The following is a 20,937-nucleotide window of genomic DNA, read 5'->3' as shown; positions in this document are numbered from 1 at the left end:
TAAAGATCTGCAAACTGTTGTGTGGGCTTGAATTGTTCTTTGCAGACCTGAAAGTTGCATCACTGGACTCTAGCCACTTTTCCACAAGTATCTGATCTTACCTGCTTTGCTTTGGTCTCACCTAACCAGTCATTGAGAGCCAGCAGTGTGTTGTGGTTTGAGCACTGAACTATGACTTGAAGACCAGGGTTCAGTTCTTTGCTCAACCATGGAAACGTACCTTGTGTGAGTCACATATTTAAAGAAAACTCTGTGAGTTGCCACAAGTCAGAAATGATTTGAACACACACACCAACAACCACCACCAATCTGTCATTAAAAGCAGCTTGCTTCTGACCACCCAAAGCAGGAGTATGGCCTTTGTAGCTCTTCCAAAATTAGAATGAGCCTCCTGTGAAGAAAAGAATACACACACCACCACATGTAGAAGAAACTTTTAATACTGTCAAAACATTCAGTTCTTCTGTTCAGTGAAAGGGTACAATTCACTAAATCAGGGTGGAGCAGTGTTTGGCCACAGAAATATTGGATGGCTCTTTGACACTTGAAAAAGACCTTATGCTTACATAAATAGTTATACAAATGTAAGGATGTTTCTAAACTGTTGAATTGATGCAGTTTGACTCCTTGGTAAGGCACCAGCTTTCCTTAGCTAAGAAAACGTTATGAAAACCATGGGGCCACTGTCAGTTGACAGATAACTTGGAAGCACATGTGTGCACACAGACACATACATGCACACAAAATGCATAGCCACTGGGAATCTTCTCTTCTTCGTTTCATATACACATACACATGTTAAAATTAACATAATTAACAGTGTTTTAACATAATCTGTAAAGATTTGCATTTTATAAGGAACACTTCATCTGTAGATTTCTTTTCATACTCATCCTAGCAAATGTACACTGAGAGGCTTTATATTGCTTTGTTAGCTAACATTTGATATATCCTGATCCATATTTAATCTGTGGTGAAAACACACAGGCATCCGTATAAGATAATCATTTTCCTTGGTCATTGTAACATATTCATTGCAGCATCCATTATAAGCATAATGAGCATAGATCTATTCAGATGGCAATCATATGGTTATTTTAGCCAAAATCTGAAATCGTACACATGGGCAGCCAAGAAAGTGAAACCTTTACTTTCTGATGTTTCAGTGTATGCAAAATTTGTATCACAGACAGAATTATTTTTAAATACTGTGTATACCTTTGGGCTATGCAAATAAGGTATATGTGAAAGATAAATCAATTTTGTGTTTAGACTTGGGTTCCCTCTCCAGGTATCTCATGATGTATATGCAAGTATTCCAAAATCTGAAAAAAATCAAAATACAGAATACTTCTGCTCCAAACATTTTGGATAAGGAGCATTCAACCTGCATTTTAATGGACTTGATGCTGAAAGGCAAATAATATATATGCTCTTACCACTTATTTCACCATGTTCAAACCACTTTATACTAGTAAAGTAACAAAGAAATGACCCTGAAATAGTTTCAAATCTAATACATTAAAATAAAATGAATATTATAATGCATTGTACTGTTCTATGCTTGTCTCTCTATTACCATAAGAAAAGCTATCCTTGTAGGAGTAAGAGAGAAATGAATACTGGTTATGTTTGCTTCCCATGTACTTTTGCCTGTTCCAATATGCACAAATACCCTTAGAGTTCAAAAATGTCTTCTCCTTTGGTAACATGGATCCTTCCTGGAGGATTGTAAGGACAGATGGTCCTTTGAGACACAGTAGAACAAGGCCATTCTTGGGTGAAACTAAGAAAAGCAGGAGAATGAACAGCAATTCATTCAGGATGAACAGCAAGCTCAGCTCAGCTTCATCACCTTGTTGATCCAGTCAACATAAAGGGAGACACGGATGAAGGTGGAAGGCCGGTCCTTGCTAGCACATACCCGAGATGGGGTGATCACTCCTTCCAACACCCAGCAGTCATGGGTCAGGCAGGCTAAAGGGCCCCCAAAGTCACCCTACAACACAAGCGAACAAAACACTTTATTCAGGCAAAGCAAGTCTGAAAGTCAGAGTAACAATATGGGGTGTTTTTTTCTCCTCATCCCAGTAACAAGAATCTTTGGCTTCTGGGGCATGTGCTCCAGTTCTTATTTCAAATAACTGTTTCCTAATTTTCATCAGCCAAGCAAGTTCCTTTCTCTCTCTGGAAGTGTTTTTTTTTTTGTTTTTTTTTTTGCCTCCCGATCTTGTTCTTCTTTCCCCCAGTTGCTCAACAAAGCTTTCCCTGCTTTTCACTTCCAAATAGCTTTAGTTGCATCACTACACTCAAAAGCATCCTGAACCTCACTTCACAAATTATTACCAGTGCCCCTCGATTACCTCACAGGCCCCCACACTTATACGCAGGGCTGCTGTACACAACTCGCTCTCCTTCAGGCGACCTCGGAGAAGTATCTTGCATTCATGGTTGCTCATGATTGGCAGCTTTGCCACATTGAGGACATTTGGGTTACCGGTACCTGTTGAGGGTGGGTGGATATATAGTCAGACCCACAAAGAATCCATACCACTAAACCGCATGAATAGGTCCACTAAAACTCGGCCATATCAAAATAAGCAAAGAGACTGAGGCACAGTTAGGTAGTGAGGAACAAAGATTAAAGCTCCAATATTAGGCACTGCAGTTGAGAAATAAAATTAATTAGAATCATCAAAGCTTGGTAGGTGTTACATTTTGAACTACAATTCCAAGAATGCTCCAGCCAGAATAGTAGCTAGATGGAGGATCCTGGGAGATGCAAGCTGAACAAATAACATTTCCATTTCTTTTGCAATCACTTTACTGTATCAATGGCACAGGAACCTTTGGGGCTGATAAAGTGGGTGCCAGATCACAACCCTCTTCAAATGACTGCAAGTTTTGTATGTATAGCTCATCTTGCAAATTATCTGAAAACCTCATTTGCTCCAAACAGCACTGCACATTTGCTGATGGAGAATGTATTGGGCAAGGATCAGTGACTCTTCCTGGTCCCAATTCAAGATGTTGGCTTCAGTTTTGAAGGGACTTGAATCCTTGAGACCAGGATACTGAAACTTTATACTCTCCTATATGAAACTTAAGAACTTTTCCAGAGTCCCTTTCCGGAGTTATCTAGGCACCAAATGAAAGTTTTTTTTCTTTTCCCTCATTTAAAAATAATATTGTGTTATGATATCATATTTTAATTGTCTGAGGTTGCAAAACACTCATAGAATAATATTATTGCCCCTCTCTTATAAACATACTAAGCAAGTATCATAAGTAAGTGTATAATCTTTTCTTGCAACCATTCTCTAATCATTTGCTCAGGCTGTACCTTGGGTGTCACCCCATCCTGCAATCTCACACTGTGTGTTTGCAGGCACAATGTAGCGCTCAGGTGGGAGGCAGATGAGTGCCACCCTTTGATTCAGAATTGCTGGCCTGCAGAGAGAAAGAGAGAAACCACACAAACAGTCATATAAAAACATGTTCTTTAGACACATGGTAGACATGGCAGATTAGCAACTCCTTTTATATGATGTCATGGTTAACTGATTTTGTGTCGCTGATACCTTGTGAAGAAAATTACTTTTTAATATCCAGCTGAAAGGTTGATCTTGGCTATAGTCATAGTTATTGCATATAATACATGATAAGCAAGTTTGCTTGGAGTCAATTAACACAAATATGTCTGCTTATGATGATCACCTGAAATAGCTGCATCGATGATTCCTGCTTATGAGTATCAGCAGGGAATTTGCCCATGCAACAATTTTAGTTACTGATGATCAGACTTCAGAATCTTGGTGGCTGTGCGAACTGCCCTTGAGAGAGGTGGGTATTATTATTATTATTATTATTATTATTAGTAGTAGTAGTAGTAGTAGTAGTAGTAGTATTAGTAGTACTAGTACAAATATCCTTCTTGCAAGCTTCCTTTCTCTAAGTTTCCAAACTTTGGGGAGTATGATTACACCAAAAATGTGTTTTTGTAAAAGTGTACTCAACATTTATTTCTCAGAGCTAGAAAATCTTATAACATCTATTCAGACACAAGGAGGGTTTTCCCTGAACTGGAGTAACAACCACAGATTCCAAATACTGGAAGTACAATATGTAATTACTGCCGGCAACTGAAAAACATCTGTTGTCTGTGTCTTAGTATATAAAATGTGGAATTCACTTTCATTTTGTAGGAGACATGGATACCTTCTCCAAGAGGCCACTTACCTTTCCAATTTCAGCATCACCAGAAGAGATTCAGAAGGACCACAAACAATCTTATTGATGGGAATGGCCTGTTTGTCAGGGTCATTAGGACCAGGATTCTTAAAGAGGGTTCCAAGCCAGACTTCATAACCAGATAAGTCCGCATCACTGCCAAGAACAGGAGGGCACAGTTGTCACGGGGTTCCCAGAATGCTAGTTATAAGAAGAATATAAAGTGGGCCAAATTTTGGGTCCCAGCTCCTACCCTGGCTACTAATACTACATCACTTGGAAGTATCTCAGCAAATGTATTAAAAGTAAAACTAGTTGCCCAAAGTAAAACTAGTTTTCTGCAATTCCCTAGAAACAGATTGTGGAGACTGATGTCAGGGACCCAATAAGGGACCCCTCTAGCCAAACAAGTGTTTTTCACACTGCCACTCCTAAGAATTGGAATAAGAAGCAGCCTTCTTGGCTAACTCTAGAGTTGTGCTCTCTCGGCACCTTCTGCACTGCCATATAATACATATTATCAAAGTAGATAATCCACATTATCTGCTTTGAACTGGATTATATGAGTCTATATGGCCATATAATCCAGCAAAGCAAATAATCTGGATTTTATCTCACAGAGTAGAAGGAGCCTCTGTCTAGGGATTCGGCCTCCCATTCTGCTCCAGGGAGCTTGGATTCATGCTTGGTGGGGAAATCCTCTTGTATGGATAGGACACTATCATTTCAGCAGTTCCCTTTTACTTGGTCCCTGTCAGATCATAGACAATCACCTAACCCATAAATGTATTTATTATAATTTATTTTCCAATGTATAGCCCACCTTTATGCACACAGGAGCCAAGTGATTAACAATCATAACAATAGTAAACATATCTGAAATTGGGTTGTTGTGAGTTTTCCAGGCTGTATGGCCATGTTCCAGAAGCATTTTCTTCTCACAACTTCTGAGGATGCCTGCCATAGATGCAGGAGAAGTGCCAGGAAAACTCACAACAACCCAGTGATTCTGGCCATGAAATCCTTCGACAACACATATATAAAATTATTTTAAAAATCAATGTCAGTGGAATAAAAACAACAGATAAAGCCAATGTTGTTGTTCATTCGTTCAGTCATTTCCGACTCTTCGTGACCTCATGGACCAGCCTACGCCAAAGCTCCCTGTCGGCCATCACCACCCCCAGCTCCTTCAAGGTCAATCTAGTCACTTTAAACATGTCATCCATCCACCTTGCCCTTGGTAGACCCCTCTTCCTTTTTTGTTCCATTTTCCTCAGCATAATTGTCTTATCTAAGCTTTCCTTTCTTCTCATGAGAGCCAAAGCACTTCATCTTTGCCTCTACTATCCTTCCCTCCAATGAGCAGTCGGGCTTTATTTCCTGAAGTATGGACTGGTTGGATTTTCTGGCGGTCCAAGGCAATCTCAGAAATTTCCTCTAACACCACAGTTCGAAAGTATCTCTCTTCCTTCACTCAACCTTCCCTAAGGTCCAGCTCTCACATCTGTAGGTGACTATGGGGAATACCATTGCTTTTACTGTGCGGATCTTAATATGCCAATGATGGCATATTAAAACATGTGAGGACAACATTATTTTAAAAATTAGAGCCCACCATTTGCTCCTGGCCCTGGAAAGTGAACTAGAAACTGATGTTCATTTTCTAAGTAAGACCCTGGGACAGAAACAAACAGACTTGCTGCACACTGAGGTGCTTCAGTGAAGTTGAGTTAGGAAGAAGTGTCATAAGGGTGCTTCTTTACACAGGCTGTTCATAGCGTTTGTTTCAATCCAGGAAAAATGATCCATGTGACACGACTAACAGTCCAATTTTCAAGCAAAGTAAGCTTGACCTAATCAGTGTTCCCCTGCATAATGCTCCACTGGAAAATAGTACACTTTCCCAAGGGGACTCAAAGGAAATGATCTAGTGACACAGAATTCATATAGAAAAGCCAAAGAAGTCATTTACCAAGAGGAGAAGCACTGACGTGTGCTAATGACCCACTGCTCCTTCACCAGTGACCCTCCACAGAAATGGACTCCTTCTCTGAATATCAGAAAAAGCCAAATCAAGTTAGTGAAAGCAAAACCTGAAACAACACTAACATCCTTAGGCATTGTTACTGTCCTGAAGGCTCACTATTACCTTTTCTCACAGCCAGACAGCAGTTGACCTCCTCGCATCTATGTCTCCATTAACACTTGGTGCTCTTCGACTTATGCACAAGTCATTAAAAAAAATCTATAAGTTTGGTTCCCAAACCTGTCCGTGACTTATACATGTGGTCAGCTTATGCACAAGTATATATAGTAATGCTAGAGAGATTCATTCAGGCATCATTCTCATGTCAGTTATCTCCTTACAGCATAGGCCAGAGCTTTTTATAATCCCTGCCATCTTGGGACTCCATCACAAGTGGCCCTTACATCCTTCTCCTTACCGATTGCGGATGCTGACTGTCCAAGGTGAGTTCCCAGGGGTTCCTCCTACAATACGAACCCGTGACTCCGCTCGGTCCTCCCTCCTGCCACACTGGTCAAAGACCACGTTCTCTGCAAGCAAGAAGTCAGAGCAAAGTCAAGTACAAGGTCTTTGTGACTTAAATACAATTTGATTCTAAAAGCATATTGACAGAGTGGCAGCCAGAAGACCATGATAGAAAAAACCCTGTCCTTTAGGTCTTCCCTTTTCATCAGATCTGCTTTCACGTCACAGAATCAGATCAATTATCATGTGCAAAACACTCGCCTGTGTTTTGTAGGATGGATGGCTTCTTGTCACCAGCTGCAAAACAGAACAGAGAGAGAGTTCACACATGCAAGACCACCACTGCATTTCTCTACATCTGACTGTACTTGATGTCTAGCAACTGAAAAGCCTTCACTGAAAGAGGCTATGATGTTGGAACCTTTCCCAAATGCAAATTACTGTTCGACTGATCAATCTTCTAATGGAAGGATGACAAGTCTATCAATCAATCAATCAAGACTTTATTATAGTACATGACCAGCACAGAGGGATAACTAGTCAGACATGAAAGAAGAGGTAGCTGGCCTTCCTTGTTCTCAAAATAATAGGTTTGTCAGAGTGAAAACTGAAGACAAGCCACATCTGCTGAAATTCTCACATCTGTACAATCGTTTTAAAAAATGACATGATGTTGATCGTATGTCCATTAGGAAATTTTATCAGTCCAATTTAGATTTGACGCAGATGACCAAGACAGTTTTAAATGGTGTATTTTAGTGTTGTGATAAATGTTTTTAATGTTTATGTATGCTCATATGAATTCTTGCCCCGACATTGAATGTTTGCCGTATATATGCTGTGCTCGCCCTGAGTCCCCTTCAGGGTGAGAAGGGCAGAATATAAATGTTATAAATAACATAAATAAATACACTGCTAGCACATGTTTACATGCAAGTTATGTCAATGGCCACTTGTCTCAAAAGAGCCCAGAGGGTGCAGAAAAGATCTTTGGAGGGGCACACATGACCAGAACAAAATACATCTTCCTTCTGACCCTCTGCAGATTGAAGGAAATAAATGTGCTTTTGCTCCATTGCTATGTCTTTCAAATACTTACCACATGGTTTTATGGCACAGTAATCAAACTGAGTGTTGCGGTCCATAGTGTAGCACCAGGGCCCATGGCTGTCATTGTCAGGGTTGCGGCAATAATTCTCTTCAAGACGCACAGTAGGGAACTTGACAGGGAAGACCCTAAGAAGAAGGAAAAATAATTGTCCCTTTAATATACTGTCACTTGACATATCACCATTCTCTATTACAACTGAAGCCCAATCATAGAATCATAGAATAACAGAGTTAGAGGGGATTGGCCATCTAGTCCAACCCCCTGCCATGCAGGAAAAGCATAATCAAAGCTCCCCCAACAGATGGCCATCCAGCTCTGCTTAAAAGTTTCCAAGGAAGGAGCTTCCACCACACTCCGAGGCAGAGAGTTCCACTGTTGAACAGTTTGTGTGGTCAGGAAGTTCTTCCTAATGTTCAGGTGGAATCTCCTTTCTTGTTTGAACCCACTGCTCCTAGTCCTAGTTTCAAAGGCAACAGAAAACAAGTCTGCTCCCTCTTCCTTATGATACCTGTAAAGAAGTATTAACGCCGTCGTCTGCCACCAAAAATATGTGAAGAAGTATTAATCCCACCAAAATGGGATTACCAAAATACTGTAAGGAACCTCCGTCAAATGCTAATTAAACTGCCACCATAATGTATAGAGACGCTGGTATCAAAGTCTCTGTTTGTCTCTGTTTATGTTGTGAGGTAATTTTTGTAGAGTGGAATGCACCGAACGTAAAATCAATGGAGATGAGGCAGATTTTAAAATAACAAAGAGAACAAGTTTATTGTTGAACAAAGCTTTTGGTTGCAATATAAAGATGTTCAGCTTGGCATATACTTGATGGTTACAATATGGAGAGGTTATGCTTGGCATATACTTGATGGTTACAATATGACTTGGTAGAGATACAATTCAGCCTTTGATGTTACAACTTTTAAACTCTTGCTCTGGTGAAGGTGTCTATTATTCAGTGTTCCCTGCTGTGAATATTCTTACTGTTTGATCTATACTGAATCAAATAATAGAACTTCAGTCTTCCACCGACTGGCAATCATACAAGCCTCTGTTAGTTCTTTTAACCAAAGTAATCTAACGAGGTTTTACCCTTCAGCTCCCTAGCTGAAGAAATATTCACGAACACTAAACTAACTCTACACTTCTTCACTCCTCAGAGTCTCTTCCCTAACTCTGTTACTCTCTCAGAGTCCCTATCTGACTCTGCTCTCTCTCAGGGTCTCTTCCTCCTGACTGAAACTTAACTGTCACTTCCAAACCTTTTTCTCTCTAAGCTCCTCCCACCTCTTCTTCTGCCTTGTTTCCATGGCAACATATCTCTCACAGCTGGGCCGCTCCAGCCATAGGCAACCAATATAAAACACAAATACAGTTTTAAACACATTATAATAAACACTTCTGTACACCTTCCCCCCCAGAAAAATTATTTTTGGACCATTCTCAATCCCAGAATGGCAAAAATAATTCCACATATTATCCAACCATATATACATATACAACATTTCTGGAAAGCAAACATATTATGGTTAAATACATTTCAATTACACATACATACAAACCTTTAACCTTATGAAATCCTAGATAAGGCGTCCGCAACTATGTTCCGTTTACCTGAAACATGTTTAATTTCAAATATAAAATCCTGTAAACATAAACTCCATCTCAACAATTTGTTATTTGTACCTTTCACATTATCTAGCCATCTTAATGGAGCATGGTCCGTTTGTAAGGTAAACTTTCTCCCCCACAAATATGGTTTTAGTTTCTTAACTGACCAGATAATGGCATAGCATTCTTTTTCAATTGTTGACATACTATATTCATTAGTATGCCATTTTTTACTCAAAAACAAAATAGGTCTGTCTTCACCCTCTACATCTAACTGGCTTTTGTACTAACACTATGGGTGAAGCCCAAGAGCTAACTGATGGAACAATAATACCTAGGTCCAACATTTCTTTAATCTCCTTTTCAATACACTCATTAATTCTCCCCATGACCCTGTAGGGTGGAGATACTATAGGAGTTGCATCACCGGTATTTATTTGATGCTGGACTCCCTGGACCTTTCCTGGCAAATCCGAAAATATGTCTTTATATTTACTCAAAACTTCCACAACCTCTCTTCTCTGCGGTTGGGACAATTCTATGTTCATTTCTACCCGATCCAAATTTTTGTACTGTTCACGATCACCCTCCCAAAAAGAAAAGGGACAGGATTCTTCCTCCGAAACAACAAAACATACATTAGCAGACCTTTCAACATAAGGCTTTAGCATGTTTACATGGACTCTTCTTTCTACATTGGAATGTTCATCATAAATATCACAGTTTATCTGGCTGTGCTTCCTGATGATCTTCCAGGGTCCCGACCAATCTAATTGCAGTTTGTTGTTTTTGTTGAGAGATAAAAATAAAACTTCATCTCCGATGTTGAAGATCTTTGGTTTAGCAGTAGAATCATAATAGTCTTTTTGTCTCTGCTGAGCCGCAAGTAAATGTTCTTGTGCAATGTCCCTAGCTAGTTGCATTGTTGCTTGAAGATCTTTTAGATACTCCGACACTGGAACTGGATCTGTAGCTGGACTTTCCTCCCAATATTCCTTTATCAGGTCTAATGGACCACGAGCTTTTCTTCCATATAGCAATTCAAATGGACTGTAGCCAGTACTGTCATGAGGGACGGTCCTGTAGGCGAATAACAGTTGTTGCAATTTGACGTCCCAGTCGTATGGCTTCTCTTGACTGTAAGACTTTATCATTTTGACTAAAGTCTTGTTCATATTTTCAACTAGTCCATTTGTCTGTGGATGATAAGCTGTTGAAGTCAGGTGTCTGATACCACATAACTCAAGCAACTTTGACATAAGTCTGGAAGTAAATTGGGTTCCCAAATCTGAAACCAATTCCCTAGGATAACCAGTTCTTCCCCAAATGGATAACAGTGCATTTGCAATCGTTGTTGTCTCGATGTTAGTTAGAGCTACAGCCTCTGGATATCTTGTGGCGTAGTCAATCATGGTTAAAATGTATCGGTAACCACGTCTGCTTGGTTTACAAAGAGGACCCACTATGTCAATGCCCACTCTGTAAAATGGCTCTCCAATTATTGGCATAGGGATCATAGGAGCTTTAATTTTATCCCTTCCAGTACTCAATCTTTGGCAGATGTCACAAGACTGGCAAAACTCTTTGATCTTCTGGAACATGCCAGGCCAATAAAAGTTCTTAGTGATTCTCTTTGTGGTTTTCCTCACACCCAAATGTCCACCTTGAGGGTTCTCGTGTGCCACCCTCATCAGCTGTTCTCTAAAACTTTGAGGCACTACAATTTGACTACTTGTCACTGATTCTTCTGTTGACTCCACATTCCTGGTTTCTCTATATAAAACACCGTTCTTTAACACAAACTCGGAGGGCTGTTCTTTTGCCAATACTGTGGGGTTTTGAGCCAAAGCAAATAGAGGTTTAAGAGATTCATCGGCTCCTTGTTCCTGCCGAATTTCCTCAACTCCTCCCGTCTTCTTAACAAGCTCAGCAACCATAGCGCTGGTTTCCGGACTCTCCTTCCCATCTTGTTGTATGGCAAAACACATGGCTTTTTGATCATGGCTTTCGTTGTTATATTCTTCCTCCTCACACGTCATCCTCCAGCTTTCAATCTTCTTAGCCAAATCATTTCCAATTAAACATCTGTATGGTATGTCAGGACTGACTGCAAAATCCCACATACCCTTCCATCCTCCATATTCTATTGGCAAAGTCACTACTGCTGTTGGTATCGCAGGTCCTAAACCTTTTAATCTTATTTCAGAGGTAGGCCGCTGAAATTTCTGAGGTATTATTTCTGGGTGCACTATGCATACTTCGGAGCCTGTATCTCTAAGTCCTTTCATGTCTTTGTTGTTAATAGAAATGGTTTCTAAGTAATCTTTAGTTGGGCTGCCTGACAAGATGAACAAACATTGTTTCTCTTGAGGCTCTGAATCTGAACTCTTCTTTGACACAGTATCTGGTTCTGCCTTTGGTGTTTCTTTTACTTTGTTCACAAAAAGGGTTGTTTTCTCTTTTCTTAACAGGGGACATTGATACTTTATATGGTCCCATTTTCCACATTGAAAGCATCTTCTTTTTACCTCAGGAGCAGTTTGTCCTGTTACACCCTGCCTCCTCCAGATGGTGTTTTCTATGTCAGAACCCTTTTCTGGCTGTGGGCGCGTTTGTTGTTGATAAAATGGCTGCCTGTTTGTTCTTTTATCACTTGGCAGATCTTCCCTTTTGAATCCTTCTTTTAGGGTTGTTATTCGATCTGCCATAACCGCTGCCTCTACAATAGTGGATGGTTTACGATCCTGAATCACCCAGCGAATATCATAAGGCACTAATTGGAAAAATTGTTCCAGCTTTAAAAGTTCTCTCAGCTGTTGGTAATCTTCCACCTCAGACGTCCTTATCCAACTATCGAACAGTTGAGACAATTTAGAGGCCACCTGAGCAAAACTTTGGGTTTTATCTCTCTTTAGGGTCCTGAACTTAAATCTATAGTATTCCGGAGTTAAACGAAACTCTTGTTGAATCTGTTTTTTAAACAAATCATAATCTCTATAAGACTCTTCAGGCATTTGTCCATAAATTTGTAAGAGTTTCCCACTTATCTGAGGCCTAAGGTATGTCATCCATTTTTCCTTAGCCACCCCAAAATCTCTACAACATCTCTCAAAAGAGATTAGAAATTTCTCTGGATCATCGTCCTTGGTAAATTTAGGGAATTTCTTCATTAAATCTGGGGTATCCACTCCAGATCTCCCTTCCTGGATGTCACTGGATGTTTGAGACAAAGCTAATCTTTGCTTCTGCAGCTCAAACTCCATTCTCTTCAATTCTAACTCCTGTTCTAATTCTCTTTCTCTTCGTCTTTCTTCCATCTCCAGTTCTCTCTCTCTTTGTTTCTCTTCAAATTCTCTTTGTTTCGCCTCTCTCTCCATCTCCCGTTCTCTCTCTTTCTGTCTTTCTTCAAACTCTCTTTCCCTTTGTTTTGCCTCTATCTCCAATCTTTTCATCTCTAGTTTGTACTTATAAGCCATTTCTGACATAGGCACTGGCTCTGTTTCCGCCTCAGAGCCCGAACTTGCTTTTTGGTCTCCCTCTGTTTCCTCAGCAAGCTTCCTCTGCCGCCTGGTAGCCATATTCTAACAACTTTTACCTCACAACTTATTCTTAAATTAATATTAAGGCACTTGATTAGTTGTTAAACGAATCCCGCCGCTGCCACCAAAAATTGTAAAGAAGTATTAACGCCGTCGTCTGCCACCAAAAATATGTGAAGAAGTATTAATCCCACCAAAATGGGATTACCAAAATACTGTAAGGAACCTCCGTCAAATGCTAATTAAACTGCCACCATAATGTATAGAGACGCTGGTATCAAAGTCTCTGTTTGTCTCTGTTTATGTTGTGAGGTAATTTTTGTAGAGTGGAATGCACCGAACGTAAAATCAATGGAGATGAGGCAGATTTTAAAATAACAAAGAGAACAAGTTTATTGTTGAACAAAGCTTGTGGTTGCAATATAAAGATGTTCAGCTTGGCATATACTTGATGGTTACAATATGGAGAGGTTATGCTTGGCATATACTTGATGGTTACAATATGACTTGGTAGAGATACAATTCAGCCTTTGATGTTACAACTTTTAAACTCTTGCTCTGGTGAAGGTGTCTATTATTCAGTGTTCCCTGCTGTGAATATTCTTACTGTTTGATCTATACTGAATCAAATAATAGAACTCCAGTCTTCCACCGACTGGCAATCATACAAGCCTCTGTTAGTTCTTTTAACCAAAGTAATCTAACGAGGTTTTACCCTTCAGCTCCCTAGCTGAAGAAATATTCACGAACACTAAACTAACTCTACACTTCTTCACTCCTCAGAGTCTCTTCCCTAACTCTGTTACTCTCTCAGAGTCCCTATCTGACTCTGCTCTCTCTCAGGGTCTCTTCCTCCTGACTGAAACTTAACTGTCACTTTCAAACCTTTTTCTCTCTAAGCTCCTCCCACCTCTTCTTCTGCCTTGTTTCCATGGCAACATATCTCTCACAGCTGGGCCGCTCCAGCCATAGGCAACCAATATAAAACACAAATACAGTTTTAAACACATTATAATAAACACTTCTGTACAATACCCTTTCACATATGGCTATCATGTCCCCTCTCAACCTACAGGCTAAACCTGCCCAGTTCTTCAAGATGCTCCTCATAGGACATGGTCTTGAGTCCATTGATCATTTTAGTTGCCCTCCTCTGGACACATTCCAGCTTGTCAATATCTCTTTTGAACTCTGGGGCCCAGAACTGGACACAGGATTCCAGGTGAGGTCTAACCAAAGGAAACTACAGAGGCACCATGACTTCCCTCTATCTAAACCAATGGTTCTTAACTGTCAGCTCATGTTCAACTTGTTGTCCATGAACTCCAAGATCTTTCTCATATGGACTGTTGTCGATACCCATCCTGTATCTTTGCGTTTCATTTTTTCTGCCTAAGTGTACCCTATTGCCGCTGATGTAGGTTCAAACATCAGAGAAGGAAAAAAGAGCCTCCATCCACAATGAACAACCCATCATACACTCACTCACTGGGGTCTGTGAGGCGACTGGTCTTTCCACTTCTGACAGGTGATTCCTTTTCGGGTTTTACTAACAGTGCCTTGATACTCCTCTCCGTTTCCGTGATAACAGTCTGTGAGGACAAAAGACTCAATTGAATGCCACTCCCTGCTCTTATTTTGTGCCTTTCAGTTTACTCTGAGTTCTGGTGAGCCTATCACAGGCTTTTCTTAGCAAGATTTATCCAGAAAGGGTTTGCTTCCACCTTCCTCCTGGTGGGTTTCCATCACTGAACATCCCTGTTCTCTCAATGGCCTAATCCAAAACTCAGACCCGTATACTACTTTGGTTCTCATCAGCCCCTGCTCTACTTGATTTCTGGCTAATCTCAGTTTCCCTTCCATGGCTAAAATGACATCAATCACACAAAAAGGAGGAGACAGCTTGCTGAGGGAAATCCCAATATCTGCAAAAGTATACCTATATACTTAAAGGGGAAACCGGATCAGTGGCTGATTGGTGGGGGGAAAACAAACAGATCAATAAAAATAGGAATGCAAAATGGTGTAGCTAGAATTCTGAAAAGTAACAATCCATACTTTTTGAAGTGTATGTTCTGTCTTTTTGTAAACTGCCTTACAAAGGTAGGATATCATGGGGGCCTTCATCCTCCACCCTTCATTCTGTAATTCTACACCATAGAAATAATGCCGTCTGACCTCGCTTTGATCAACATGGTTCAATGCTATGAAACCCTGGGAGTTGTAGCTTTACCAGGTCTTCAGCCTTCTCTGCCAATGCCTCACCAAACCACATATCTCAGGATTCCATAGTATTGAGCCATGACAGTTAAAGTGTGGTCAAAATGCATTGATTCAATAGTGCAGATGCACTCATACACAAATGCCTGTTGTGATATATGTGTGCCTTCTCTGTCTCTATGTATATTCAGACCCTAATAATAATATAAATTATGAGGAATCCAGTCCACCCCACAGGAAGAAGAGAAATAAAGGAGCCACAGATGGAAGGTTCACACTAGATCTTGGCTGGGAACCACTAGGCCACCCAGCACTCACCTTCCACCTCCACGTCATCAACACAGCGCTTGATCTGGAAGCAAAAGGCCATCCTCAGGTTGGGCAAGGTGGTGAAGCACCAGGGGGCCTCTGAACCATCAGGGTTGCGGCAATAGTTCTCCTTTAGGTCCCTAGAAGGTGCAAGGGAGAGAAGCAACAGCATGACCAGCCTTGCTCCACAGACCCTCCTGGATGGGCTCCAACATCACCTGGAATCTGCAACTTCTACAATTCAGGAGCTCCAAGACAAGGCGATGCATGAATATGTTAATAGCTCCTTGCCTCATGCTGCCTCTCTAGCACAGTAATGACACTAGTTTTGCTGTACTTCTTCAAGGGCTTCTGAAATTTTGGACAGACACATTTCTACACTCTTGTCATAATTGGATAGACTCTAGCAACATCCTGAAAGATTTTTGGAACTTTAATACTTGGGGATACTTTTGAAAACTGTTGTGAGCATTGTTCAGAAAGCAGCTGCTAAATTGTTGACTGGAATGACTGAGTTGCACCTGTTTTGCCCCCATGCATGTAACTAATTCAGAAAGATGCAAACATTGTTTACCAACACAGTAAAGTCCATAAAACATTAGCAGTCTCAAAATGCTTTCATTTCACAGGAACCTGGCTACCTCATTTTCCCAATATTACTACACAATGGGGAAACTATTCACTTTAATATACTTTTGATTTATGTAATTAATAGACATAAGAGCCAAGACTCTCAAGCTGATGTTAGAAATGTGGATGTCAACTCAAAATTAATGGGACTAATATATATCAGTTCCATTACTTCCTCATCCCAAAAATATATATCAGAGAAGACCTTTCAAATATAAGAAACAAAAAAGTGCATCTTTAGTAAATAATTTCTTGTTATGCCATTGCCTTGCAGCAGACCTCACATTTTGGTCTAGAGAAAATAATAAAATTAATGAGATGATTCTATTTTTTAAAAAGGATCTCAGTGGATTTCAAAGCTAAAATAATTGGTTCCTAGAGCACTTTGAATTTGATCTACTCCCACTTTTATAAATTCACTCAGAACTTTTTCTAGTCTGGCTGCAGGGTAATGTCCTTGAAGGCTATATAACTCCCCCTCCTTTCTCCCACTTTTTGCCCTGACCATCTGCTAAAATCAGATTAAATTTTGTACTGCTTTAAGTAAAGAATTTAAGCAGAATACAAAAATTAAAATGCATTACAATGCTTTATGTAGGTATTATTATATAGCGAAGTGTTGTCCTTTTGATTTTACATTTATATATTGAATTGCTTTTAAGTTTTTATGCACTTGTGAGAAACTTAAGAAGTCAGCTGAAATATGTACACAGTTCGAAATACATTATATTCCTTACCTAAGAAAACCTTGTGAAATTCAAGGGGTTGCTTAGAGTTGACAAGCAACTTGATAGCACACGCATGAGCATGAACGCAACACACTAGGGGAATTTTTATTGTCCCTGCTGAAGTGTCATATAGGTAAAGGTTTTCCCCAGACATTAAGTCTAGTTGTCTCTGACTCTGGAAGTTGATGCTCATCTCTATTTCTAAGCCAAAGAACTGGCGTTGTCCGTAGAGACTTCCAAGGTCATGTGGCCAGGATGACTGCATGGAGCTCTGTTACCTTCCCGCCGGAGCAGTACCTATTGATCTACTCTCATTTGCATGTTTTCGAACTGCTAGACTGGCAGAAGCTGGGCCTAACAGCAGGAGCTCACCCAGCTCCCTGGATTCAAACCGCTAATCTTTTGGTCAGCAAGTTCAGCAGCTCAGCGGTTTAACCCACTGTGCCACTAGGGGCACCGAAGTGTAATATACTGTTCAATTATGCAAAAGTAAATGAGCCACAAAATATTCAGTGTATGTTTAAGCAGTCTGTTATGAGACTCTGTAAGGTTTGCATTCCTTGACAAGGAGACCTTTCTCTTTAACGTCTGTAGAAAAATTGGCAGGGTTAGCTTCCTAGAATGAGAATGTGTTCAAAGTTGTACCTGTGGAATATCTGCTATTGAACACCTGCCATGAAGAGATACATTCTTTTAGATGCAAAATTTAATTTTTATACAGTATTAAAGCCAGTAACAACCACCTCAGGAAAGAAAATTCTCCCAACTTTCGTCTTAGCAATGATTTACTGGCATTCGTGGTTTGGGTGTTGTATTACAACTCTGGAGGCCAGGCTTTGAATCCCTCCTCAGCGATGAAACCTAGGATGTTATCCCACATGGGGGATGGAGCATTATATTACTGTGGCATTATGACCCATTGCATTAGAAAGCAAATGATTTCTCAGATGCAATCACACATTGTTCTTTTTCTCCCAAAATCATCCATTTTCAGATTTATCACACGGGTAAGTGCAGTTCCCGGCTACTCCATTTAAAAAAAAAAACTTGGAAAAAATATTTGGGGATAATGGGCTTTTTCCTGCAATCCCTCTAGTCTGGAATAGATCCAAGGCACTCTTTTAAACTATTTATTTTTATTTTATTTATTTATTTACTGTCCTTGTATACCGCCGTTTCTCAGCCTAACTGGCGACTCAACGCGGTTTACAACAAAATATACAGTGCACAGTATACAATCAAAACCATAAAAACATAATACACAATATTACACGTAAATCACAATCCAATACATCTCCTAACTAAAACTAGACACCACTTTGGGGATACTGGGCTTTCCTTCCAATCTCAGTACTCTCCATTGCGGAAATCCAAAACTTCAAAAACTAGCAGTACCGCAACTTCAAAAGTGAAATTACTATGAGGGAAAAATGACAGGAAAAACAAAGATATCTTGAAAATCTGGTATTCTTAATAATTAATATAAGAATACCAAAATTTGGGGCCCGCTGAGGCACAATGGGTTAAATCACTGAGCTGCTGAACTTGCTGAACAAAAAGTTGGCGGTTCGAATCCAGAGAGTGGGATGAGCTCTCAATGGTAGGCCCGGCTTCTGCCAACCTAGCAGTTCAAAAACATGCAAATGTGAGTAGATCAATAGGTACCACTCCTGCGGGAAGGTTACGGTACTCCATGCAGTCATGCTGGCCGCATGACCTTGGAGGTGTCAACGGACAACACCAGCTCTTCAGCTTAGAAATGGTGATAAGCAGCACCCCGCAGAGTCGGACACAACTAGACTTAATGTTAGGGGAAGTCTTTACCTTTACTAATGATTAAGTTAATTAAAAACATCACCATACAAAGCTCATGCAGCAGTATTTTGGGAGAGAAACATCAGTGCTCGGTAAGGGTCCACACACAAGACCACCCCTTAATCCACATCACTGAAGTGATTCAGCACAGGTAAATCTGACATATCCCATCCCACATGTGTCACCCTTTTCTCCAGCTTCATTGTGATTCCCGAGCCTGGAAGAGACTCTCTAGCCATTCCCCAACCCCAATTTCCTGACACATAAGAAACGCTTTTCTGACAATTTATGACAGGTGCAGACAAGAAGTCCTTTCTGCATTGTAGGATCTGATCTATCATACACTGTTTCCTTTCTGTTTTAAAAGTGTCTAGAGATTATGGGAGGGGGGGGGGAGTGTTGTTGGATAACATCCCTGCAGGGAAATCCTGAGAAAGTCATACCCTTTCAGACTCAGAGGAAGCCAATGGGATGTCTTCCACACACCACAGATTGGCATAGGTCAGGAATGACCCAAACAACAACAAAGTATTCTCTTTATAGCAGTGTATATTTCCCCCTCAATTGACCCTGTACTTACTTGCACTCATATTTCTCAGGCAGGAAATGATGGCGGTGGGGTGTCTGTGAGTCCCAGCGTTGGCAGGGGATGCCTGAAGTAGTGACATTCACTGAGCCACGGTAGTTTTCTCCTTTCAGCCTGAAGCAGTTGGTTGTAGTAGCTGGATGTCGGCGTTTCTCTGCTTTTATGGGTGCAAATGGGAGAACCCATACAAATAAAATCACAATTATATCATTTAAATCTTAACACCAAAGCAGTATGCATCATAAGTGAAAAACACATCACATGCATCCTGAGCACACATCACATGTTTGTAAAAATAATATCAAAACCTTTGCCAGATTTGGGCAGGAAAAAAGAGATAATATTTTTAAAAGGGGATATTGAATGTATATATTTATGTTGTGTTTGTTTTTAAATGATTTGAGGTTAGAAAATTGATATTTTCACCGTTACAGCAGTAAGGAGGGAAACCATCATACCCAGATGATTTCAGCAATGCCTTTTAGCACAGCAAAACGTGGATTTATTGGATGGAAGATGTTAAAGAGTTGTGTGGTCAAGTGAATTGAAGTGTGAACGTAAGTTTATTTTTTTCACTGTAGGTTCCGATGTGCATTCTAATATCCTTAAAACTTATTTTGGATCATTATGTCTTCTTTTGGAATTGGTCCCTGCTGTCAGCACGGGTTCAACTGCAGCCCAAAGCCAAGTAATTGTTTTCATTAACAGAGCATGAAGTCCCCATGCACCACGTTTCTAAGCAAAGTCTCTGGATCCCAGAAATGCCGCAGAACATTTCTTGGAAGTGACAGAAGAGGGGTGAAAGGCCCATGAATTCTGGAGAGGACAAAAGTGGGCCTCACCTTAAGGAAGCTGCCTTAAGGTCACCTAGCCAAAATCTCTTCTTCCTTGCAGTCATCTGTTCAACTAAACTGATGGAGATTAAGCTTGTTTTCTGCTGTTCTAAAGATTAGGACAAGGCCCAAATGAATTCAAATTGCAGGAAAAGAGATTCCACCTAAACATTAGGAAGAACACTTCCTGACAGGCAGAGTTGTCCAGCAGTGGAATAAGCTGCCTCGCAGGGTGTTGGAGTGCTTTGATTTTGTGCTCCAGCTCTATGACTCTATGAATGGGTTGTAGAGACATCAGGTGGATTCATTTTGGCTGAAGTTTATGAAATGTATTTATTAAAATATTTATATCCCACCCTAAATCCAGACATCTTAGTTCCTCTCACCCAAGAACTGCCTAAAACTTAGATTAAACATGGGTTAAAATGAGTCAAACTTATTCTTTCTGGGAAAAGTAACCACTATAGAGAAAGGGGTGGTGGACCCTCTTTCCACTTTTCATTCTACAAACAACCTGTGATATTTTATACACTCGATCCCCACCTTGTGTCACTTGTACAATCCAAACTGACCCAAGGTCTCAAAACTGATTTGGAGCCCCCTGTGGCACAGTGGGTTAAACCCTTATGCCGGCAGGACTGAAGACTGACAGGTCACAGGTTCAAATCTGGGAGAGTGTGAATGAACTCCCTCTGTCAGCTCCAGCTCCTCGTGTGAGGACATGAGAGAAGTCTCCCACAAAGATGGTAAAACATCAAAACATTCGGGCATCCCCTGGGCTTGCAGACGGCCAATTCTCTCACACCAGAAATGACTTGCAGTTTCTCAAAT

General features: G+C 40.5%; 1 protein-coding gene across 2 annotated transcripts in view; it reads right to left on the bottom strand.

Annotated features, from left to right (window-relative positions):
• Window positions 1-422: 422 nt before the first annotated feature.
• Window positions 423-20,937, bottom strand: part of MST1 (macrophage stimulating 1) — a 31,255-nt gene continuing 10,740 nt past the window's right edge. The window contains exons 8-18 of one of the 2 annotated variants that reach the window (XM_060765765.2): window positions 19,268-19,430; window positions 15,524-15,654; window positions 14,475-14,577; window positions 7,824-7,960; window positions 6,986-7,021; window positions 6,678-6,789; window positions 6,206-6,283; window positions 4,240-4,386; window positions 3,344-3,450; window positions 2,364-2,503; window positions 423-1,999 (exon numbers count right to left, since the gene is read on the bottom strand). In XM_060765765.2, coding sequence (XP_060621748.2) covers window positions 1,838-1,999; window positions 2,364-2,503; window positions 3,344-3,450; window positions 4,240-4,386; window positions 6,206-6,283; window positions 6,678-6,789; window positions 6,986-7,021; window positions 7,824-7,960; window positions 14,475-14,577; window positions 15,524-15,654; window positions 19,268-19,430 — 1,316 coding nt within the window. In that variant the 3' untranslated portion in view covers window positions 423-1,837. The remainder of the gene's footprint in view (window positions 2,000-2,363; window positions 2,504-3,343; window positions 3,451-4,239; window positions 4,387-6,205; window positions 6,284-6,677; window positions 6,790-6,985; window positions 7,022-7,823; window positions 7,961-14,474; window positions 14,578-15,523; window positions 15,655-19,267; window positions 19,431-20,937) is intronic. The other variant, XM_060765766.2, reaches the window with a different exon arrangement.

Source organism: Anolis sagrei, chromosome 2 (genome assembly GCF_037176765.1).
Source record: "Anolis sagrei isolate rAnoSag1 chromosome 2, rAnoSag1.mat, whole genome shotgun sequence".
In the NCBI taxonomy this organism is placed as follows: domain Eukaryota; kingdom Metazoa; phylum Chordata; class Lepidosauria; order Squamata; family Dactyloidae; genus Anolis; species Anolis sagrei.
This window is presented reverse-complemented; position numbering and strand designations above follow the sequence as displayed.